The sequence below is a fragment of the Artemia franciscana genome, chromosome 9 (assembly GCF_032884065.1).
Source record: "Artemia franciscana chromosome 9, ASM3288406v1, whole genome shotgun sequence".
In the NCBI taxonomy this organism is placed as follows: Eukaryota; Metazoa; Arthropoda; class Branchiopoda; order Anostraca; family Artemiidae; genus Artemia; species Artemia franciscana.
In genome coordinates this window covers 43,460,177-43,484,113 of record NC_088871.1, presented here as the reverse complement: position 1 = coordinate 43,484,113, position 23,937 = coordinate 43,460,177, and the positions used below count along the sequence as shown (strand labels likewise).

Genomic DNA, 23,937 nt, shown 5'->3' with positions numbered 1-23,937 from the left:
AGGTCGTTTATGGGTAAATTGCAAGAGAAGATATCACGGTGCTTATGGATTCAAAACCAAATTTATAAGATTCAGATTTAAAATTTGAAATACATGAACCACGTTTACAGGATTTAAAACCAAGGTTTAATTTTAATTAAATGGTAACTAATAAGTCTAGCTGATTCATCAAGAAATTAAATTCGCTTCTGCTCAGTTAACGAACTTAATCGATGTATATATTTCATTTGATAGTTTGGTTATTTTGTCAATGCATTTTTTCATTGCTGTTTGTTTGGAAAATGAGGGGGAGGGTATATTTCCCCTCTTTGATTATTATATTTACGTCTGTTCTATCAACAAAACAAATGTACATTTGTATTTAATTTGGTTGTCTTTGCCAAGGCATTTTTTTTTGCCAAGGCATATCTGAATACAGTTAGGTGGTATTCCCTCCTTCCCACTTTTTCCGCATAATATTCACCCGAAAGATCCTCCTCCTCCCTCTTCCCATAAATTAGAAAAATTCAGGGTCCGTAATGAATAACTTCCCTCCCCCCTCCCTAGGGTTGGACCTCTGAATGTCTAGCTGTTTAAAGGTCTTTTTCATATTTGAAACTGTTCCTTTTCTTATACTTATACTTATTTATAGGCTTTAAACGAATCCCTCCATTTGCATTTAATAAGAGGATTGATCCAGGTCCTACCTTGGCTGAGCGAGTTGCTCACAGAAGGGAGCTCCAGCTTCATCCCGAAAGATTTGAGCATGAAAATGTTGATGCTGACTGGGTGGCTCAACGATGTGATATAGTTGATCATATTATTGAGCTTCATGGACACATAATTGGTATGGCACTCTCACCTGATCACAGGTTAGTATCCATGTTTGTCATTTTAGGGGTGTAAGATCATCATGAAACCACAGCCCCTTACCTGCCATACAACCATGCACATTGGAGAACGCCAAGTTAAAGTAAGCGAAAAATAGGCCGATTACACGGGAAAAGAGGGACGGATCATAAATGTCTTGTTATTTCATGAAAAGCTCCCTCTGTGTACTTAACTCACCCCCCCCCCCAATAAGGCTCCGAAACTCATCAAATATAGGTGCATTTTAGCTTCGTTTAAATAAATATGGAGTTAATTATAATTGCCTATTCCACAAATTCACTGCTTTATTTTATTTTCTTTTACTTTTTATTGTATATTCTTCGGCTTGATCTTTCGTGCTTTAAGACGATAGGCCAAAGGCGGAAAACACCAGTTTCATTATTATTCCGTAAAAACGGTTCTGAGTACTGCTCTTTTTCTTTTCTTTTTTCTTCTTTTTCTGTTTTAAGTGCCAGCCATTCCTTAAGCCCTTAGTTACGGAAAAAATACTTCCTATGGTAATTTTACATACACAATCTCCAACTAAACCAGCTAAAATAACAATAAAATTTCTGCCTTATATTAAATAAGTTCTGAGAACATACTGGCTAAATATGACAGTACGAGAAAACGTAGGACAACGAAAAAAACAAGGCAATTCACAGCACGTGAAAAAAAAAAGAAAAACAATGCAAATATTTTGGCTGACACATTTGCTCAACTGTCTTCAGCTGCAGAAGGAAAAAAAGATGACAAATATAAAAGATAGATATATTGAAGAATGCGAAGAAAAAGATAAAAACAAAACAAAGCCCAATCGGCTTTGATTCTGTAGTTCTTTTCTAGTTTTGTTGATAATCTTATTGGAAGATTTTTTTTCTGAACTAAACAAAATAACATAACAAAATAATACTACCATTCGAACCCCCAATATTTTTTCCAACATGATAGGTGCAACAATGACCGTAACCTAATAGCCTCTCCCCCGTCTCCCTCTCTAATGTCCGGATATACTCCTAGGCTTTACACAAAAATAGCTGTTTTTTGTTGTTGTATTTTGTTTTGTTTTTAGGTTAGCAAGTATGAGCATTATTTCAATTGGCAAGTTCGCAATTGACATTATGAACCAATTGTTGATGAGAAATAAGTAAGAAAAATAATACAAAACAAATAGAACGAGCAAACTTCTGTATATGGCCTAAAGCTATGTCCAGGCATTAGGGGAGGGGCACTAGGACACTATTGTCGGGGTAGCAACTTTTGCACCAAATAACCATTGTGTCTTGTCCAAATCCTTGAATAAAAATCAGTTCATGATGAAAAGTATAAAATCTCGTTTTGGTCTCTGCTTAAGTTGTGAAACTTAAAAAAATATCAAGATTTTTTAGTAGCAACAGTGTCAACTTTTTGTTTATGGCATATGGATGAAATATGACAATTCTCTCGTTAGAAAATTAATTCAAAGAAGGTAAAAAAAAAAGTATATTTTTTTGCTGCTAAGAATTGAAACAAGGCTATAAGTGAAGAAAAGCAATCAAAACACAATGTGGATTTTAAGTATGGAATTTTTTTTTTGCTCATTAAGAACACACATTTTACAGCTTGGAAATGGATACAACGAATTTTATTTTAATAAAACTTTTTTGGGGCATTAGAGTAATTTTCCCTGTGAGAGGGGCCTAATGAAACTGACTCAAAATCTGGACTGCTACGGAGTTTGGGCCCTTCCGTGTCCCAAAAAATCTCTGTATTTTTGTAGGTCTCTGTTGTCGATCCTGCCTATAACATATTATGTTGGGTGAAAGAGACTTCAGGGGAATCTTTTGTTCTCGAGGTGAGTAAAAAAGAGTTTCTAAGATGGTTATTTTATTAATGGTCCATTGTTGGCCTCTCAGAGATAGAAAAAAACATGTTGAGGAAAAGGTTAAAAAAAAGGTCTTTATTCATGCTCAGTGTTTATGTGTATAAATGAAAGTATGTTTCAGTTAATGTGTGAGTGGGACACACTGAATATTTATGAGGTAGCATCTTTGGGCCTGGAAAATATGATGAAGATTGGCTGATGAGTTGATCGAGTTGGGGTGCCATGATCAGAGAGGGGGAAAGTCATTTGGTCTTTTATTGAGGGAAGGAGCTGCCCAAATCCTAAAAAGCAATTTAGAGAGGGTATTTTACTTTAAGCTTCTCATTTAAAAAAATATATTTGGACTAAGTATATATTATGGATCTAAACGGGAGAATGCATTCACTATTACTGTTGATATATTTTTGCATTTTAACGTGAAGCAAAACGTTATATTTATGCGATACCCTGAGACAACTGGAGAGACTTCATATGGTAATTCTGAGGCGCATTGAACATTGTAGGGTATTGTAGCCTATTTCGTATATATTCATGTTAGCATGATGTTTATTTATTTTTTACTGGGCCTGTTGGCTTTTTTGTAATACATACCATATCATCTGGCTTATTAATGAAAATGCTGATTATAATAAGCACAGTTTTTTGTATTTTTTTAATAGAAATTTTAGTATTTACATCGTAAATACTTGAAGTATAAAGGACAGTGAAAATTAAGCAAAATTTTTTGTATTTATTTAATTAAAATTTTAGTATTTATATCGTAAATACTTGAAGTATAAAGGACAGTGAAAATTAAATAGTATTGTTTGAGTTAGTTATAATCGTACACATCTGAAAATGGGAATTAAGTTTTAATGAAAAAACTTCCATAAAGGGTTGAACTGTTTTCGGTACAGCGAGCACCCAATTTGAAAAAAAAGAAACGGGGTTGAAAATCACCCCGAAATAAGCTTAGATATATGACCCTAAAGAGCTTAAGAAGCTGCAGCTTTCCTCTGAAAGTGTAGCTGTCTATGGGAATCAAAAGGTCTTTGTTGTTGGAATTTTTAGGAATGAAAAGCGTTATCAAACTTAGCAATTATGTTTGCTTGTTTTTTAGGGTACAACGTGGCAACACTATCAAAAATGTAGTGCTGCCCTCAATACTTCATACTTTCGAAAGAAAAATACTTGGAAAGTCATGGTTTTCAGACATGAATAGACCTAAGATGGGTCCAGGGGAAAAACGTTTAATTTTAAAATTTTGGATAAATTAAATGATGGGTAAACGCTAGATATCGTGGTTTTCAGACATGAATAGACCTAAGATGGGTTCAGGGGGAAAACGTTTAATTTTAAAATCTTTGATAAATTAAATGATGGGTAAACGCTAGACACTAAAATATTTTATCCTTTAAACCAAAAAACTATGCTATAATAAGTAACTGTTTATTTATTAGAGTCTGCGAAAATCTAGGTTTCTACAGCTCAAAATATTTGAAGTTTCTGGGAAATGTAAAGTATTTTATCTGAATTGCTCTTCAATTGCTCTTATCAAAGTTGTTTTCATTGTAATTTAGCTGGGATAAACCGCTTTATCTTATTATGAAAACGTCTTCTTACGGTTTTAGAGCTTGTATGTTTATTGAAATCAAAAAACAAAACTTTTAATGCGTATTGTATCTTTAATACGGTAGAATTGTAATCCACATATTTAAATGTTCAATAAACTTGACATGCCACTCTATCACTGATCATAATTTCATAACCGTTTTGTACCGGGCGGGAGGTATTACAAGGTTTACTTTTAACTTTGGGGTGTTGCTTTTAACTTTTAGACCAGTTATAAATCGAAAGGAGAAATTTGTCTCTGGAGGCAACACAGTTGAGTGCTGCTTCAAGTTAAGAGCCTCATTGTAGAAATAAATTTAATTTTTCATTTAAGACAGGGGTCTTTTCTGGGGGAAGGGGGTCAAAAATATAGGAAATCACATTTGTAGGCCACAATAAAATGGGACTTTAGCCTCTTAAGACCTAAAGTTTGAGAAAACGGCTTAGAATCATCAAAACCAGTGATTTTGTTCTTAAAAATCTTGGATTTTGAATTAAGTCTCCAAAAAACATTCCCTCTATTACCTCCCTGGGTCGAATGGATGGACGTCCGGTCTCGATCCTCGGAAATGTCTAGCTTTACTGCTGAACGATTTTGAATCCGTATTTTTTAAATCAAAATGGGAAAATTATGGTTTAAGGTAAATTTACGAATGAAGTGATTTGAAGCAGTTTTTTTCTCCAGCTAGACATAGAAAAGGTTTTGCATTGTAAACATTGTCGGAATGGTTCCAAATATGGGACAACTTCAAACAGAGATTCTTCTTATAAACTATCACACAGGTGTAGGTAGGCTCACATGGGGAGGGGGTGGGATGATTTCAAGGGTTTCCTTCATAATTTCTTGTTTCCCTGGAATAAATTATATCAAATATGCCTACTCTGATTTATGATTTAGGGAGGCTGTACTGCAAAATATAGCAAATTGACAGATTCAGTAAGTCAAAATATCCGAAAAATTCGATATTAGGCCAGGTAGGTCCAGCGATAAAATACGGAAACTGTGATTTTGATTTCTGTTTTTGCCATAATATAAGAGATATTTACTTTTTTTTTTTTTTTTTTTTCTTTTTTTTTTTTTTTTTTTTTTTTTTTTCTTTTTTTTTTTTTTTTATCCTTCGCAATTTTGGTGGCGTATATTAATTGAGTGTCGATTCTTACTAGTCCATACATGTAAAATCAAGTGTCTTTCCGTCTGTTCATCAAGAGTCCGTTTTCCCGTTCACTGAACTCATAGCTAAAGTATTCAAGATAGAAACGTACTATCAATGCAGAACAGTTTTGGAACCACAAGAATGGAAATAGGCTATAAAAATAATAAACGATATTAACTAAAAAAGGAAAAAACTGGAAATATGTTGTCGTGGCAACAGTGTATGTTCTGAATCCATATAGTGGATGTTATCGATGGCTAACCGCATTCAAATATAGAAATCGGCAAAAGCTGATATACTACATATATGGATAATACATAGACAATGATATGCCCATTGTCTGTGTATTCATTCAGTTCGTCTTTCAAATCTCCCCTTTGGTCGATTTTGTGGAGTTCACTTGGAATTGTGCTAGTTGCCGACAAACAAGATTGTACATACAGTTGCTGTTCAGCATTAGACTTGTTATATTCATCCATGTCGGCCCTTTGAATTTTCTTTTATCTTTTGTTTATGTATTATGTAACAGAATTTTGTTAGTCGTAGGTTTTACATATGATCTGTATTTGGTTATTAATGAATTAATTCAGTTCTGTTATTGCTTTTTCTTTTTGCAATTTTCTTTCAGTGTTTCTGTGTTTGTGCGGTTTTTCTTTCTGTGTTTATTCAGTATTTGTCCTTTATTTAACATAATCCATTATTCAGTCTAAAAAAAAGCTGTTAATTTATATTCTGAAATGGTGAAACCCGAAAATAAACGCTATTTTTGAATGAAGGATTTTAATAACGGTGAACTCTTGCATGGATGTAGCCTACAACGTCAAGTAAAAACAGCTAAGAATCACGCAATTATCAAAAGAATATTTGGATAATATTTGTGTCTGGGAAATGTAAATTTTCTTGATATTGGTCTGAAGAGGTCCCCCACTGATCCTCGGTGGGTTGCCGAGGGCGAAGATAAAAGTTTTTACCTGTGTATCTGTGGTTTTGGTCATGGCTCACAAGTAAAATATGAATTAAGGTTAAACATTGTTTTGAATTAAACTTCTTACTGTGTATTTATCAGGCAGAAATTTCACAGAGATTTCTTATTGTTTAGTTTTTTATTAACCCTATTAGGATTTCTTTTTTTTTATCCTTTCTTTGGGTCGTTAAAGTTATTCCTTTAAGTTAATATCGTAAAATTTTTTGGAATTAGCTTTTAAAGTATGCTTGATTCTCGTGAGATTTGCTCTCTCTTTTATCTATAATAGCTTTTGTGAGTTCGGCTTTGATTTTTATATATTTTTTCTATAAATTTTTTTAGATCCGCTTAGCTACCACATTATACCATTATCTAGTACTTGTTTTCTTATATGATCATCTATTTAGACAATCCACTTGTACCAAAGAATGGTTTCACTGTCTTCTATCCAATTCTTTCAGCGACTTTGCTTTTCACTTTTTCACTCTTGGAATAATAAACCTACCTTAGCAGTTTTGGGCTTCATACCCCTTCCTGAATACACAAGATTTCTATCATTAAATTGAATTTTTATTTAGTTTATCTTTTTTTTTTCATTTTGCAGAAACTGGATAATTTGATCAAGCCAGATAGTTCATCTTGCAAAACCTCTGTCATCTAAACTCTCCCAATAAATTTTTTTTTCTTACTCTTTTTGGAATATGTTTAATCTATATCATTACAGAATAAGTCGCGAATCTTCCTTTAAAATATAAAGACGTAAGCTTATAGTAGCTATAGAGAGAGAGAAAACATTTTATTATAACCACCAAACCACGAATACAGTTTAACGGGTACCCCAATAATATATATATATATATATATATATATATATATATATATATATATATATATATATATATTTATATATAATATATATATATATATATATATATATATATATATATATTTATATATATATATATATATATATATATATATATATATACTAGCTGTTGGGGTGGCGCTTCGCGCCACCCCAACACCTAGTTGGTGGGGGCGCTTCGCGCCCCCCCCCCCAAGCCCCCCCGCGCGCGTAAGTCGTTACGCGCCATATTAGTTACGCGCCATTGTAGTTGTGTCCCTATGTCCCACCTGTGAATATAGATAGATATATATATATATATATATATATATATATATATATATATATATGTTTTTAACTACGTAAAACTTGCGAATATACAACATTCTTTGCTGTCCCATTGTCTGTGCATATAAATAGATTTTCAGGTTTACCGACTCTTGAACATGCAACATATAATAGTCCATGGGAAAACAATCCGTATTCAGATCTATACCTCATGATTCTAATGATTGCCCTTGAGCTTTGTTGATGGTGATTGCTAATCGACCATTCCCTGAGTCGCCATCGTCATTTATATATCCCCCTGTGCACCCCGGCGTCCCCTTTATAGTTATGTCCCTGTGTCCCGGTCGTCATTTATATTCCCTGTGTCCCGGTCGTCATTTGTGTCCCGGTGTTCCAGTCTGTGATTTCTCTTTGAGTGTCCCGGGCGTCATTTATATTCCTTGTGTCCCGGTGTCCCGGTCGTCATTTATATCCCCCTGTGCCCCCCGGCGTCCCCATTGTAGTTGTGTCCCTGTGTCCCGGTCGTCATTTATATTCCCTGTGTCCCGGTCGTCATTTGTATCCCGGTGTCCCGGTCTGTATATACATTCGTTTTTTAGTTTTGTTTTTCTCCTTTATTTTTTTCCTTTTTTCTTTTTTTTCTTTTTTAGTTTATTTAGATTTTTAGATTTTTTAGTTTTTTTATTAGTTTTTAGTTGTTTTTTTTACTTATGTCCTGGTCGTCATTTATACTCCCTGTGTCCCGGTCGTCATTTGTGTCTCGGTGCTTGTTGATTGCTAATTTATATTATATTTATATTTTTTATATTTATTAATATTTTTTTAGTTTTCTTTTTCTCTTATTTTTCAGTTTTTTCCTTTTTTTTAGTTTTTTCTTTTTTAGTTTTTTTTTGTTTTTTACCTTTTTTTAGTTTTTTCAGTTTTTTTAGTTTTTTAGCTTTTTTAGTTTTTTTATTAGTTTTTAATATTTTTTATATTTATTAATATTTTTTTAGTTTTCTTTTTCTCTTATTTTTCAGTTTTTTCCTTTTTTTTAGTTTTTTCTTTTTTAGTTTTTAGTTTTTTTTTGTTTTTTACCTTTTTTTAGTTTTTTAGTTTTTTTTAGTTTTTTAGCTTTTTTAGTTTTTTTATTAGTTTTTAGTTTTTTTTTTAGTTTTTGCCTTTTTTTAGTTTTTTCAGTTTTTTTTAGTTTTTAGTTTTTTACCTTTTTTTAGTTTTTTTTAGTTTTTTAGCTTTTTTAGTTTTTTTTCTTTTTAGTTTTTTTTTGTAGTTTTTACCTTTTTTAGTTTTTTTTCTTCTTTTGTATTAGTGTGAAATAATTCAGACGTCATATGCGGACAAACACGACGTCACTCGACAGACAGACAGACAGACATAACCCACAAACAACTTATTTTTATATATATTTATTCATATTTTTTTAGTTTTCTTTTTCTCTTTTATTTTTTAGTTTTTTTTAGTTTTTTACCTTTTTTTAGTTTTTTTTAGTTTTTTTAGTTTTTTAGCTTTTTTAGTTTTTTTTATTAGTTTTTATTTTTTTTTGTAGTTTTTGCCTTTTTTTATTTTTTTCAGTTTTTTTTTGTTATTAGATTTTTACCTTTTTTTAGTTTTTTTTTAGTTTTTTAGCTTTTTTAGTTTTTTTTTCTTTTTAGTTTTTTTTGTAGTTTTTACCTTTTTTAGTTTTTTTCTTCTTTTGTATTAGTGTGAAATAATTCAGACGTCATATGCGGACAAACATGACGTCACCTGATCCACAGATCCACACACAGACAACTTATTTTTATATATATAGATATATATATATATATATATATATATATATATATATATATATATATATATATATATATATATATATATATATATATATATATATATATATATATGTATATCTATATATATAAAAATAAGTTGTCTGTGGATGGATGGATGGATGTGTCAGGTGACGTCACCTGAAAAAACTGGATCAGGTGACGTCAAAACTGAAAAAACTAAAAAAGGCAAAAACTACAAAAAAAACTAAAAACTAATAAAAAAAATAAAAAAGCTAAAAAACTAAAAAAACTATAAAGGTAAAAACCAATAAAAAACTAAAAAAAAACTGAAAAAACTAAAAAAAGGCAAAAACTACAAAAAAAACTAAAAACTAATAAAAAAAGTAAAAAAGCTAAAAAACTAAAAAAACTAAAAAAAAACTAAAAAAAGGTAAAAAACTAAAAAAAATAAAAAATAAAAAAAAACTAAAAAAAAGGAAAAAACTGAAAAATAAGCTAAAATAAAGGTAAAAACCAATAAAAAACTAAAAAAAAAAAGGAAAAAACTAATAAATGACGACACTCAAAGAGAAAGCGACCAGGACAAAAGGAATGTTCGATTAGCAATCAACAAAGCACAGGGACACAGGGAGTATAAATGACGACCAGGACATAAGTAAAAAAAAAAACTATCTATATATATAAAAATAAGTTGTCAAACTAAAAAAAGGCAAAAACTACAAAAAAAACTAAAAACTAATAAAAAAGCTAAAAAACTAAAAAAACTAAAAAAAAGGCAAAAACTACAAAAAAAACTAAAAACTAATAAAAAAAATAAAAAAGCTAAAAAACTAAAAAAACTAAAAAAACTAAAAAAAGGTAAAAAACTAAAAAAACTAAAAACTAAAAAAAACTAAAAAAAGGAAAAAACTGAAAAATAAGCTAAAATAAAGGTAAAAACCAATAAAAAACTAAAAAAAAACTGAAAAAACTAAAAAAAGGCAAAAACTACAAAAAAACTAAAAACTAATAAAAAAAGTAAAAAAGCTAAAAAACTAAAAAAACTAAAAAAACTAAAAAAAACTAAAAAAAGGTAAAAAACTAAAAAAAATAAAAAATAAAAAAAAACTAAAAAAAAGGAAAAAACTGAAAAATAAGCTAACATAAAGGTAAAAACCAATAAAAACTAAAAAGAAAAAAAGGAAAAAACTAAAAAAAATTTTCATCTAAAAAACTAAAAAAAAACTAAAAAAGGTAAAAACTAAAAGAACTAAAAAAGAAAAAAAAAAATGACGACACTCAAAGAGAAAGCGACCAGGACAAAAGGAATGTTCGATTAGCAATCAACAAAGCACCGGGACATAGGGAGCATAAATGACGACCAGGACATAAGTAAAAAAAAAATTAACAAAACTAAAAAGAAGGTAAAAACTACAAAAAAACTAAAAAGAAAAAAAAACTAAAAACTAATAAAAAAACTAAAAAATCTAAAAATCTAAATAAACTAAAAAAGAAAAAAAAAGGAAAAAAATAAAGGAGAAAAACAAAACTAAAAAACGAATGTATATACAGACCGGTACACCGGGATACAAATGACGACCGGGACACAGGGAATATAAATGACGACCGGGACACAGGGACACAACTACAACGGGGACACCGGGGGAAACAGGGGGATATAAATGACGACCGGGACAAAAAAACTAAAAAGAAAAAAAAACTAAAAACTAATAAAAAAACTAAAAAATCTAAAAATCTAAATAAGCTAAAAAAGAAAAAAAAAGGAAAAAAATAAAGGAGAAAAACAAAACTAAAAAACGAATGTATATACAGACCGGGACACCGGGATACAAATGACGACCGGGACACAGGGAATATAAATGACGACCGGGACACAGGGACACAACTACAACGGGGACACCGGAGGAAACAGGGGGATGTAAATGACGACCGGGACACCGGGACAGGGAATGGTCGATTAGCAATCACCATCAACAAAGCTCAAGGGCAATCATTAGAATCATGAGGTATAGATCTGAATACAGATTGTTTTCCCATGGACCATTATATGTTGCATGTTCAAGAGTCGGTAAACCTGACAATCTATTTATATGCAAAGACAATGGGACAGCAAAGAATGTTGTATATTCGCAAGTTTTACGTAGTTAAAACCATATATATATATATCTATCTATATTCACAGGTGGGACATAGGGACACAACTACAATGGCGCGTAACTATTATGGCGCGTAACGACTTACGCGCGCGGGGGGGCGCGAAGTGCCCCCACCAACTAGGTGTTGGGGTGGCGCGAAGCGCCACCCCAACAGCTAGTATCTATATATATAAAAATAAGTTGTCTGTCTGTCTGTGGATGGATGGATCAGGTGACGTCACCTGAAAAAACTGGATCAGGTGACGTCAAAACTGAAAAAACTAAAAAAAGGCAAAAACTACAAAAAAAAACTAAAAACTAATAAAAAAAATAAAAAAGCTAAAAAACTAAAAAAACTAAAAAAAGGCAAAAACTACAAAAAAAACTAAAAACTAATAAAAAAGCTAAAAAACTAAAAAAACTAAAAAAACTAAAAAAAGGCAAAAACTACAAAAAAAACTAAAAACTAATAAAAAAAATAAAAAAGCTAAAAAACTAAAAAAACTAAAAAAACTAAAAAAAGGTAAAAAACTAAAAAAACTAAAAACTAAAAAAAAACTAAAAAAAAGGAAAAAACTGAAAAATAAGCTAAAATAAAGGTAAAAACCAATAAAAAACTAAAAAAAAAACTGAAAAAACTAAAAAAAGGCAAAAACTACAAAAAAAACTAAAAACTAATAAAAAAAAGTAAAAAAGCTAAAAAACTAAAAAAACTAAAAAAAGGTAAACAACCAAAAAAAATAAAAAATAAAAAAAAAACTAAAAAAAAGGAAAAAACTGAAAAATAAGCTAAAATAAAGGTAAAAACCAATAAAAAACTAAAAAGAAAAAAAGGAAAAAACTAAAAAAAATTTTCATCTAAAAAACTAAAAAAAACTAAAAAAGGTAAAAACTAAAAGAACTAAAAAAGAAAAAAATAAATGACGAAACTCAAAGAGAAAGCGACCAGGACAAAAGGAATGTTCGATTAGCAATCAACAAAGCACCGGGACACAGGGAGTATAAATGACGACCAGGACATAAGTAAAAAAAAAAAACTATCTATATATATAAAAATAAGTTGTCTGTGGATCTGTGGATCGTGGATCAGGTGACGTCACCTGAAAAAACTGGATCAGGTGACGTCAAAACTGAAAAAACTAAAAAAAGGCAAAAACTACAAAAAAAACTAAAAACTAATAAAAAAGCTAAAAAACTAAAAAAACTAAAAAAAAGGCAAAAACTACAAAAAAACTAAAAACTAATAAAAAAAATAAAAAAGCTAAAAAACTTAAAAAAACTAAAAAAACTAAAAAAAGGTAAAAAACTAAAAAAACTAAAAACTAAAAAAAACTAAAAAAAAAGGAAAAAACTGAAAAATAAGCTAAAATAAAGGTAAAAACCAATAAAAAACTAAAAAAAAACTGAAAAAACTAAAAAAAGGCAAAAACTACAAAAAAACTAAAAACTAATAAAAAAAGTAAAAAAGCTAAAAAACTAAAAAACTAAAAAAACTAAAAAAACTAAAAAAAACTAAAAAAGGTAAAAAACTAAAAAAAATAAAAAATAAAAAAAAAATAAAAAAAAAGGAAAAAACTGAAAAATAAGCTAACATAAAGGTAAAAACCAATAAAAAACTAAAAAGAAAAAAAGGAAAAAACTAAAAAAAATTTTCATCTAAAAAACTAAAAAAAACTAAAAAAGGTAAAAACTAAAAGAACTAAAAAAGAAAAAAATAAATGACGACACTCAAAGAGAAAGCGACCAGGACAAAAGGAATGTTCGATTAGCAATCAACAAAGCACCGGGACACAGGGAGTATAAATGACGACCAGGACATAAGTAAAAAAAAAAATTAACAAAACTAAAAAGAAGGTAAAAACTACAAAAAAACTAAAAAGAAAAAAAAACTAAAAACTAATAAAAAAAATAAAAAATCTAAAAATCTAAATAATCTAAAAAAGAAAAAAAAAGGAAAAAAATAAAGGAGAAAAACAAAACTAAAAAACAAATGTATATACAGACCGGTACACCGGGATACAAATGACGACCGGGACACAGGGAATATAAATGACGACCGGGACACAGGGACACAACTACAACGGGGACACCGGGGGAAACAGGGGGATATAAATGACGACCGGGACAAAAAAACTAAAAAGAAAAAAAAACTAAAAACTAATAAAAAAACTAAAAAATCTAAAAATCTAAATAAGCTAAAAAAGAAAAAAAAAGGAAAAAAATAAAGGAGAAAAACAAAACTAAAAAACGAATGTATATACAGACCGGGACACCGGGATACAAATGACGACCGGGACACAGGGAATATAAATGACGACCGGGACACAGGGACACAACTACAACGGGGACACCGGGGGAAACAGGGGGATGTAAATGACGACCGGGACACTGGGACAGGGAATGGTCGATTAGCAATCACCATCAACAAAGCTCAAGGGCAATCATTAGAATCATGAGGTATAGATCTGAATACAGATTGTTTTCCCATGGACCATTATATGTTGCATGTTCAAGAGTCGGTAAACCTGACAATCTATTTATATGCAAAGACAATGGGACAGCAAAGAATGTTGTATATTCGCAAGTTTTACGTAGTTAAAACCATATATATATATATATATATATATATATATATATATATATATATATATATATATATATATATATATATATCTATCTATATTCACAGGTGGGACATAGGGACACAACTACAATGGCGCGTAACTATTATGGCGCGTAACGACTTACGCGCGCGGGGGGGCTTGGGGGGGGGGGGGGCGCGAAGCGCCCCCACCAACTAGGTGTTGGGGTGGCGCGAAGCGCCACCCCAACAGCTAGTATATATATATATATATATATATATATATATATATATATATATATATATATATATATGTGTGTGTGTGTGTGTCTGTGTGTATTTGTCTATGTGTGTGTGTGTCGAGTGACGTCATGTTTGTGTGTCGACTGACGTCATGTTTGTCGACTGACGAAATTACAGACCGGGACATCGGGACACAAATGACGACCGGGACATAGGGAATATAAATGACGACCGGGACACTCAAAGAGAAAACGACTGGGACACCGGGACACAGGGAATATAAATGACGACCGCGACACTCAAAGAGAAATTACGGACTGGGACACCGGGACACAAATGACGACCGGGACACAGGGAAACAACTACTACGGGGACGCTGGAGGCACAGGGGGATATATAAATGACGACGGGGACACAGGGAATGTTCGATTAGCAATAACCATCAACAAAGCTCAAGGGTAATCATTAGAATAATGAGGTATAGATCTGAATACAGATTTTTTTTTCCAAGGACAATTATATGTTGCATCTTCAAGAGTCGGTAGTCCTGACAATCTATTTATATGCACAGAAAATGGGACAGCCAAGAATGTTGTATATTCGCAAGTTTTAAGTAGTTAAAAATATATATATATATATATATCTATATTCACAGGTGGGACACAGGGACACAACTACAATGGTGCATATGGCGCGTAACGACTTACGCGCGGGGGGGGGGGCTTGGTGGGCACGAAGCGCCCCCACCAACTAGGTTTTGGGGTCCCCAACAGCTAGTATTTATACATATATATATATATATATATATATATATATATATATATATATATTGCCATATTTCCTATACTTACTTCCATGGATTCCAATTTTATGTAATAATTTAAACTTACCGGAGAACTATTTCTCTTTGTTCCTTCTAAGTTTATCACGGATTTTAAACGGTTTTCTGATTATTTCAAAGTGTTCTGCAATGGGAAAAACGTATATCTAAGGTTTAAAATGTTGATTTGAACCTTAGTTAAACCTTAGTTTAATGTCGATTTAAACGTTAAAAAATGTTGATTAAATCGTCTTTCCACTTAGTTCTTTTTGTCTTTAATATTTTTGCAGTTTTTGAATATGCGTTGGTCGACTTCTAGGTGAGAGAGGTAAAACTTGGTCTGGACTTGGGCCCCTTCTTCAAGAAAATACCCAAAAATACATAGGTCTTATATGGATATTATTGTCCATCCTGCTTTGATCCTGTTCGCAGCTACAAATATTAGACACGTTTTTGTTGTTTGTTTTTTTTCATAATGCTGCTTCGTTCGCAGATGTCACTTGTTCAATTTATTTGTTACGATAAATGGTCCAAATCTGTGAAAAACTTAGCCAAAACAAGTGCTTCATTTTCCCATGATGTCATTTTCCATGGTGTCCTCAAGATTTTGGAAATAGCTTGTATATGCATTTAAAAATTTAAAAAAATCCCCCGCCCCATAAATTTTCGTGAAATTGGCTCACTGGCCCTAATTCAAGTTTACCAAATTTGTGCAGTTGAATGACTTGGGCACTACATCTCAATATTTTAGAATGTGATGTTCCTCCAGAAATGATACTGCTTACTTAACTAAAGATCTAAATAAACGAAATTAATTGAGCTAAACTGAATTAAACTAAACTAAATTAATTGAGTAAACTAATGGTAATATAAAGTACATACTTTCGATAACGGTAAACTATATTTATAATTGAACCCATGCATACTCTGATTCAAGAACCCGTAGTAAGGATAAAATCGATCAAAGGAATACAAATGGGACACTTGGGCATTAGATGGGGGCATTCAACCTGTTATACGGGTTTTGGGATATAGTTATCTAATTCACCTTGTTTCTCTCTAGATATTTATACGTGAACTGCAGACCTTGGCCACCCAATTACCATATTGATCACCCCCTTGATCCTCCTCCCATAGCGCAGGAGATTGATATACATGTTATTGATATGGAAATATTAAAACCAGTTGGAAAACTCCTTCGAGCTCATAAAGCCTATACTCCAAATGACGAATGCTTTTTCATTTTTTTAGATGTCTCGGAGGACTATGTTGCTAGGTATGTTTCTTGTTTATTTATGATTTCTTATATTTTACATATAATTCCACCTTTATAATCCCGTATAATTGAACATTATATTACCATATAGTGTTTTTGCTTCTTTTTTTCTAACTCCCCTTCTGTCCCGTTCTTCTCCTCTTCCAAATGTATAACTCCATACTCTAAAAATATTTTGAGTCATCCTCCAAAAATGCTGTATTTTGGATTTGATCAAAATTCGCTCAAAGAAAATTATCTGGCAGTCTATATGATAACCAACTGTTGTTGTATTTTTGTTTTTCTTTTTATCCTTAATCCATGTTTTTAGATTAAGTGACTGTACAACTGTACCCTTCAGACTGCACAAAGTTAATATTTAATCACTTTCTCAATTTGTGTTTTGTTCTAGCCTTCCAGCCTCTAAATCTAAATACTATACTGTCAATTTGGTATTATAAAAATTACCATTATGGGTTACCATAAAATAATAAAACATTATTTTTAACATACTGGTAAAATTACCAAATTTACCAAAATTGGTATTTGGTATTTTTATACAAACCGTTTGGCTTATATTTTTACATCCAAGCGACTGAACTTCTTTGGCAGACTACATTATAAATTTCAATTTTTAATAAGAGCTTTGTAAATTAGATTTACTTTAATTAAAAATTGGAAGAATTAACGACAGTACTGATTTTGCACAGCTGTGACTTGCACCAAAAAGACAAGACACTCACATCATTGTATTCATTTGTCTCACATCAATCCATTCACCGAGCCAGAATTAAGATATTACATAAAGTTTTTATTGGAGAAGGTTCTAAATTTGCTTAAAAGTAGGAAAATTGTCTTTTTTTCTACAGTTTCCGACAAATATTCAATGTATTTTCCATCTATGAAACTATGTACACCGAATTTCAAAATATAGTTTGGTAGATGGAAGGAACTGAATCTCAGCTATAGAATGACAGCAAGTGGTCGTCTTTCGTTGATATATTAAAACTCTAAGAGAGCTGAAAAATTAAACTCCAAAAATTACACTGGGAACATAAGCCTTAACGTAAACCCATGCTATTCATAATTTTGTACTTTTGGTTTAATTGAAAGTCATTTATGAAGAAAGAAAATTATGAAGAAACATGAAAAAAATTGAAAATGATATAACAAAAAATGACATTAAAATACTTTCTGATTTGAAAAAGGATAAGACCCTTACTATCACTAGGGCAGATAAAGGCAATACTATTGTAATTATGGACACTGATGATTATGATCGTAAAATGAATACAATCATTTCGGATACCACTTTTTACAAGAAATTGGATTTCGATCCTACGGATAAATATGTAAAGTCGATTAGAAAGGAATTGGAGTCCCTGAAAAATAATTTGCACATTACCCCGCAATTTTATAATAAATTTTATCCAAGAGGTTGTTCCGCACCAAAGATCTATGGTCTACCCAAAATTCATAAGACGGGAGTCCCCCTCCGTCACATTGTATCAACTTTTTCATCACCAGTGGCGAAATTAGGAAAGTGGTTGTCGGTGGCATTGCGTCCACTCTTAGGAACACAAAAATCATATATAAAAAATTCCACTGATCTTACTAATAAGTTAAAAAATTTCACATTGCAGAAGAATTCAATTCTCTGTAGTTTTGATGCGGTGTCCATGTATTCAAATTGTAACGTGAAAAAGTGCGAGGATATATTAAGGATTAAATTACAAAAGCACTTTGATTTGATGCAAGATGTGACCATGGCGAGTTTGGAGATTGAAGTCATTATGAAATTAGTTATTCTTGCAAATGAACATTCTCTTTATTTTGGTTTTAGAGGTGAACTTTACAAACAGGTGTTTGTTTTGGCTATGGGGGCATCTCTCTCCCCTTTGTTGGCAAATCTCTTCATGGAATCTATTGAAACCTCCGCCATACACAGTTTTAGGCTCTCTCCTTGTTTCTGGGGCAGATTCATGGATGATGTGGTCTGCATTTGGAAACACGGTTTAGAGTCTTTCGACCTTTTCCATAAACATCTAAATAGTTTTGACAAAAACGTAAAATTTACAGTAGAGTTTGAAGAAAGTGATAAACTACCTTTTCTGGATATCTTATTGATTAAAAGTGAGTCCCATTTACTTTTTTCAGTATATAGAAAGCCTACTCACAGTGATAGGTATTTGAGCTTTCACTCTTGCCACCCTATTTCAGTGAAACGAGGGGTTGTGATTGCACTGGTGGAAAGAGCTTTCAGAATTTGTTCCCGGGAGTTTTTAGATTCTGAATTGTTGTATTTGAGGGATGTTTTATTTTGTAATAGCTACCCGGTTAAATTCATTGATGAAATAGTAAAAAATAGACGCATTAAACACAACAATAGGGTTACAGTGCACAGAATTAAACTTACCGAAAAGTTTCATTTCTTTACCTTATGTACCCACTTTGGGGGAGATGCTTAAAAGAATTTTAGGTAAACATAACATTGATACTTGTTTCCAATCAGTGAGACCATTAGGTAGTTTTCTTAATTCTGGGAAGGATTTAACCCGGGGGGATTTAGTTAGTGGGGTGTATAAAATTCCTTGTTCCTGTGGGAAGTTTTATATTGGTAGAACTCACCAACAATTTACTGAAAGATTTATTGAGCATCGCAACTCAATAGAAAAAACCCTACAACTAAGAAAGCCTCCCGAAACTTTTGTTTCGGGTCTAGCTGAACATACATTCTTTTACCCCGAACATTTTATACAATTCGATGAGGCTACAGCTATTTCTAATGATAGAGGTTTTACTCAGTGGGCGAGGGAGGCTATAGAAATGAAAAAACATATATTTGCTAATATTTCAATAAATAGAGACACAGGGAATTTAAATATTGACCCAATTTATGATATTCTTTTAAAAATGAACCAATAGTCGATGGGGGAATTAAAATTTTACACAATCACCAGGGGACAAGATTAACCACTAGACCAAAAAGAGTTGCTTCAATGTTAGCTTACAAGAGGATTATTTCGCAACAGAATAATTAACTAAGTTTCAATTTTCATAATTTTTCCTCGATTGCTCTTTGATTCTCATTGAAGCTACTCAAATAGCTGCTTTTCCCTACGTGGATAACTAGCGACAATTGTATTTATTATTATTGGTGGTGGTTTTTATTTGTTTTTAAATTAGTTTTCTTTTAATTTTCTATCTTGTGCTGAAGACGCCTTGTTTGGATACAGGCGAAATTTCCGCGTTGTTTTAGTCTTTCAATTCTACTGGCCCTCGTCTCGTTTGAAGTTTTCTTTTTGCCGAGTTTTATCTCTCTTGGTTGTTTATTATGAAGAAAGAAATGTGCGAGATAATATAATTAGTTCGGGAAAAAATAAGATAGACGCGTGATCGCAACATACAAAAGCTATAAGTCTGTGGGCTGTACAGTATGCGCTGTCTGTCCACGCTTGGCTTGCAGGCCATAGTTAGCCCATGCCTATTTTAAATGAATCTTTATTTTAGTGGGGCCGAGGACAAGCACGGTTATCTTTGGGATCGGCACTATGGAACTTGTATTGCCAAATATCCTCATGAAGATGTTGTCAACGCTATTGCGTTCAACCCAAAAGATCCTGAAATGCTTGTCACCGCCTCCGATGATTTTACGCTGAAGATATGGCGATCAAGATCGCTTTGTAACCATCTTGAGATTGACACAAGTGATTGTGGAAAAGGAGCTGAAACAAGATCTAAAATTAAGTGATTTTTATTAGAACTTTATGCAACATAGTTTAGCTCTATTTCATCAAAAGAATTGGGAAGGTTTAAAGAAGTACCAAGCGTAGTGAAATCGAAATCTGATTATTGAATTGGTTAACTAGAAACTTCTGAAGGCTATATAACTATGCCCCCAAGTTAGCTCCTGGTGCAAGACTGTAAGTTATGCATATTGCCTATTGTTTATATACAAGGTGTTTTCTTTGAATCTAGAAAAGAGGGCATGTTTGATCCTATAAATAAAAAAAAGCATGGAACATTAAGGTCAAACCTTAGGGAAATGTCAAGAAGAAAACCAAACAATCAAAAACATTTTTGCCTTTATTGGTTGCGAAAAGGAAATACCGGCAATATTTACAATGATTGATGGTATCAGCCGTCACATCAATAGGAAAATTTGTAGGATCATCTTCAACTAATAGCAGCTGTATATATATATATCGTAAAATATTAAGGAAAATTAGGAAATTCCATTTCTAATGAAAAAAGCCCTCCATATGCCGCTAGTTTTTGGCAGTAGCGGGTGCGTAATTTTGAAAAAAACAAATAGCAAAGAAATAAGGTGAAAAAAATTGCAGAAAAAAAACCTAAAACACTAAAGTATAGTATTTGGGGTCAACAGATTATTAATGTTTGAGTTTCTACGGACAAAATGCGCTGTCATTTCTCGTGAATTAGTTTTGCTTATTTGTTCTCATGTTAACGTGGTAACACCGACGAAAAATTTTAAAACTATCAGAAGAAAAATCTTAGAAAATCGGGATTTTTAGTTCAGGACCTCAGATTGATCCAGGGGGGGGGTAAAAATTGCTTTTATTTTGATTTACTTGGTAATTTACCCAAAAAATGATTCTTAGAGCCTGGTCATCTTCAGAGATGAGCGGTCGAAATACATTCAATTGGTGCAGTTATTCAGACTATTTGACATCTGGTTTTGTACAAAAATTTTCTGGTAAAATATTTGATATTTTTGAAAGGTGGGTGCATATGCTGTTTCAAAAAGGTAATAATCATATACGAAATATATATAAAATTTATATTATTTATGCATATTGATCAAGAACATATCGTACTCACCTAGGGATTGATAAAAGCTATCGTGGAAAAGGGAGTGAAGTTAGATATGAAAAAAATTTCTAATTTAATTGACAGATTTTGTAGACTTCGATGTATTATCTTCTTCTACTTTCCTGCTTCCTCCATTTTTAGTTATACTTTTATCTGAATGGCTATTTGGACTAAAAAGATTTATTTTAGCTCTATATTCAGAGGCGATGCCCTTCTTTATTATATTTCATTGGTGTTGTTATTGTTTTAGAACTGCAAGGGTTACTTATCTAACTAATTATAACTTCCCTGGATGTGATCTACTAAATGCAACAATACATAATATCCACTAGCATGATATCCCTGAAATTGCCTTGTCTTGGATGTTTCAGGAAAGTTCCTCCTCTAATTGTTTACGCTATTATTACCTACTACAATTAAGACGGTTAATCTTGTTCAGCAGAGGAGTGATCTTGACGTGGTTAAACTCCCTAACAGTCAGAATTTCACAGATGCTCCTTTCTTTGCTGAAAAAAATGTGTTTAGTTTGTTTATTGCTGAATTAATTTTTCCCTGTCCATTTCTAGGCTTGATTCAAGCCCTTCATACTCCCCCTAGGTTGGGGAAAATCATGCAAAAATACACAGTGATCGATTGCACAATGGCTAAGAGAGAGGCGGGGGAATCCCAGAATAAATTCAGACAGAGACTGTGGAGGTGGACATCTGTTACGTTCCTGTGTAAAAAGGCATTTTTTAGGCACTGCAAAAGTCATACCACCCGTTCCAGTAATATTTGTTACTGCAGAATGACTTGATGTCATATTTTAGCTATTCCTAGATTAGGGCCTTTTTACCACTAAACTGCAGTCACTGTAAACCAAGTCTGGACTATTGTAATGGGTGATTCGAAGGGTAGCGCATCTCGGTTTGAACCCCATCTAAATATAGATATTCACCTAAAACACATATATAATCCATACCTGCATCTAGGGAAGGGGGGTCTATTCCCCTGAGATTTATAACCATCAACAGATGATTTAGTTTATCTGTTGATGGTGGCCATTGTATATGTATATTAAACTGTTCTTTATTCTTCATGGAAAAGCAGTGTGGTCTTCGAAAATACCTACGCTTGAGATTTGCTTGGACAAGCGTTCTTGGAAAAACAAAAGGGTGAACCTATGTGCACCTACCTAAAATTGCTTTTTTCATATTTTACCCCCACCCTGCCCCAAATCAAAACCCTTTTGATCTTGGTCTTAGTAATGTATCTATAAGCTCTTATTTAAAAAGCAAAAAAGGCGAGATTCTCAACTGATAAAGGAACATCGCGAATAAATTGTAAAATTTACAAGATCCAAAAATTAGCCCCTACTTATGTGCGTCTGCGTGTAAGGTGGAATCCGGCGTTTACCCCCCCCCCTGGAAAATACACGCCCTTCCCTAGTCTCTAGTCACTTTCGACTTTCAAAAAAAGGACTAACTCTTAATTTTTGACGTAATGAGCACCCTTCGAAGTTTCTGCGACCATTAGGTGGATGTAGGGATGAGCAAGTGGTTGTCCCCCTCCTATACAGAGCCAAATCTACTCATTTTGGGGTTTAATGTTACTCTTTGCTGTCAAAATAATAGTATAGACCACAAATATTCCCAGAAATCAAGAGTAATGAAATATCAATTTCACATTTTTGATGTGTTTTTTAAAAGTTTGTTTGTACCACTCCCTCCCCCTGAAGAAACAACCCTCCAAACAAAAGTTCTGGGTACAGCCCTGGGGATTATATATAAATTTCTATCTCCACTCTCCCTTAGAACTAACTGTGTATTTACCTGAAGGCTCAATGAGAGTTGGAGTGTTTTGGCATTAAAATGCACCCTTTGAGGCATCTCCTTCCCTCGCTAACTACAAAACAATCAGAGAACCCCAGAAATTTAAAGCCCTTATATGCAAATGTTTGAAATTGTAAAACAACGGGGAATTTACCTAAGACATTGGAATTTGTGTAAACCTTAAAAGGGACCATATATAAGTGGGACTGCCTCTTCCTCATCCCCACCTTCACCTCTTGGCTGTAGTAACTTCGGAGGATTCTTACTCGATCCGAAATTGAGGGTCCTGGTCCTTTTTTATAAGTGGAAAGTGATTGGAGACCAACCAGCCACGGTGGGTATTTTCCGGGGGGGTAAACGTCTAGCCCAGTATAAAGTACCCTGGGCAACCATTCTAAAGTATTTGATTGTGCGGTAAAAACAAATCATTTCTCTCTCTTTCTCCTTTTGTTTATTGTTTTTACCCTATACTCGTTTCAAGTATTACGAAAAACTATGTTATTTCATGTACTTTATTAAGTGATTTATTAAATGGTCTTTTTTCTTCGTATAGTGTCCTTATCTACCTTGGTTCTTGTTCTATTGTATTTACATATATTTTTTCGTTGGTCTTTTACTACGTTTTCTTAACTTAAGCTACTATTTAAGATCAATTCTAGTGCTTTCAATTCTAGTTTTATTGTTTATTAGTTTTCATTTTTGACCGTTCCGTGCATTTTATATAATACCGGAATAATTACGGAATGTGCATTACTGGAATGTTAATAAAATTTTAAGTTTTAAGGGCTCTTTATTTTTACTAGGTTCGTGACGCCAAGATGCCGCTAGTCTTTATAATGTAAATGTTTTGACGTTGAACATATAAACGAAACGTGTGAGACGTTTGAGACGCCTTTTGTTGCCTCAGCTCTGTTAGAGTTAGTTTTATTTT

At 32.3% G+C, this 23,937-nt stretch overlaps 1 protein-coding gene across 1 annotated transcript in view; it reads left to right on the top strand.

The window, feature by feature from the left end:
* Positions 1 to 23,789, top strand: part of LOC136031449 (F-box/WD repeat-containing protein 5-like) — a 63,007-nt gene extending 39,218 nt beyond the window's left edge. The window contains exons 8-10 of the mRNA XM_065711047.1: positions 632 to 851; positions 16,171 to 16,383; positions 19,873 to 23,789. Of these exons, the coding sequence (XP_065567119.1) occupies positions 632 to 851; positions 16,171 to 16,383; positions 19,873 to 20,113 (674 nt within the window). The 3' untranslated portion in view covers positions 20,114 to 23,789. The remainder of the gene's footprint in view (positions 1 to 631; positions 852 to 16,170; positions 16,384 to 19,872) is intronic.
* The last annotated feature ends 148 nt before the right edge of the window (positions 23,790 to 23,937 follow it).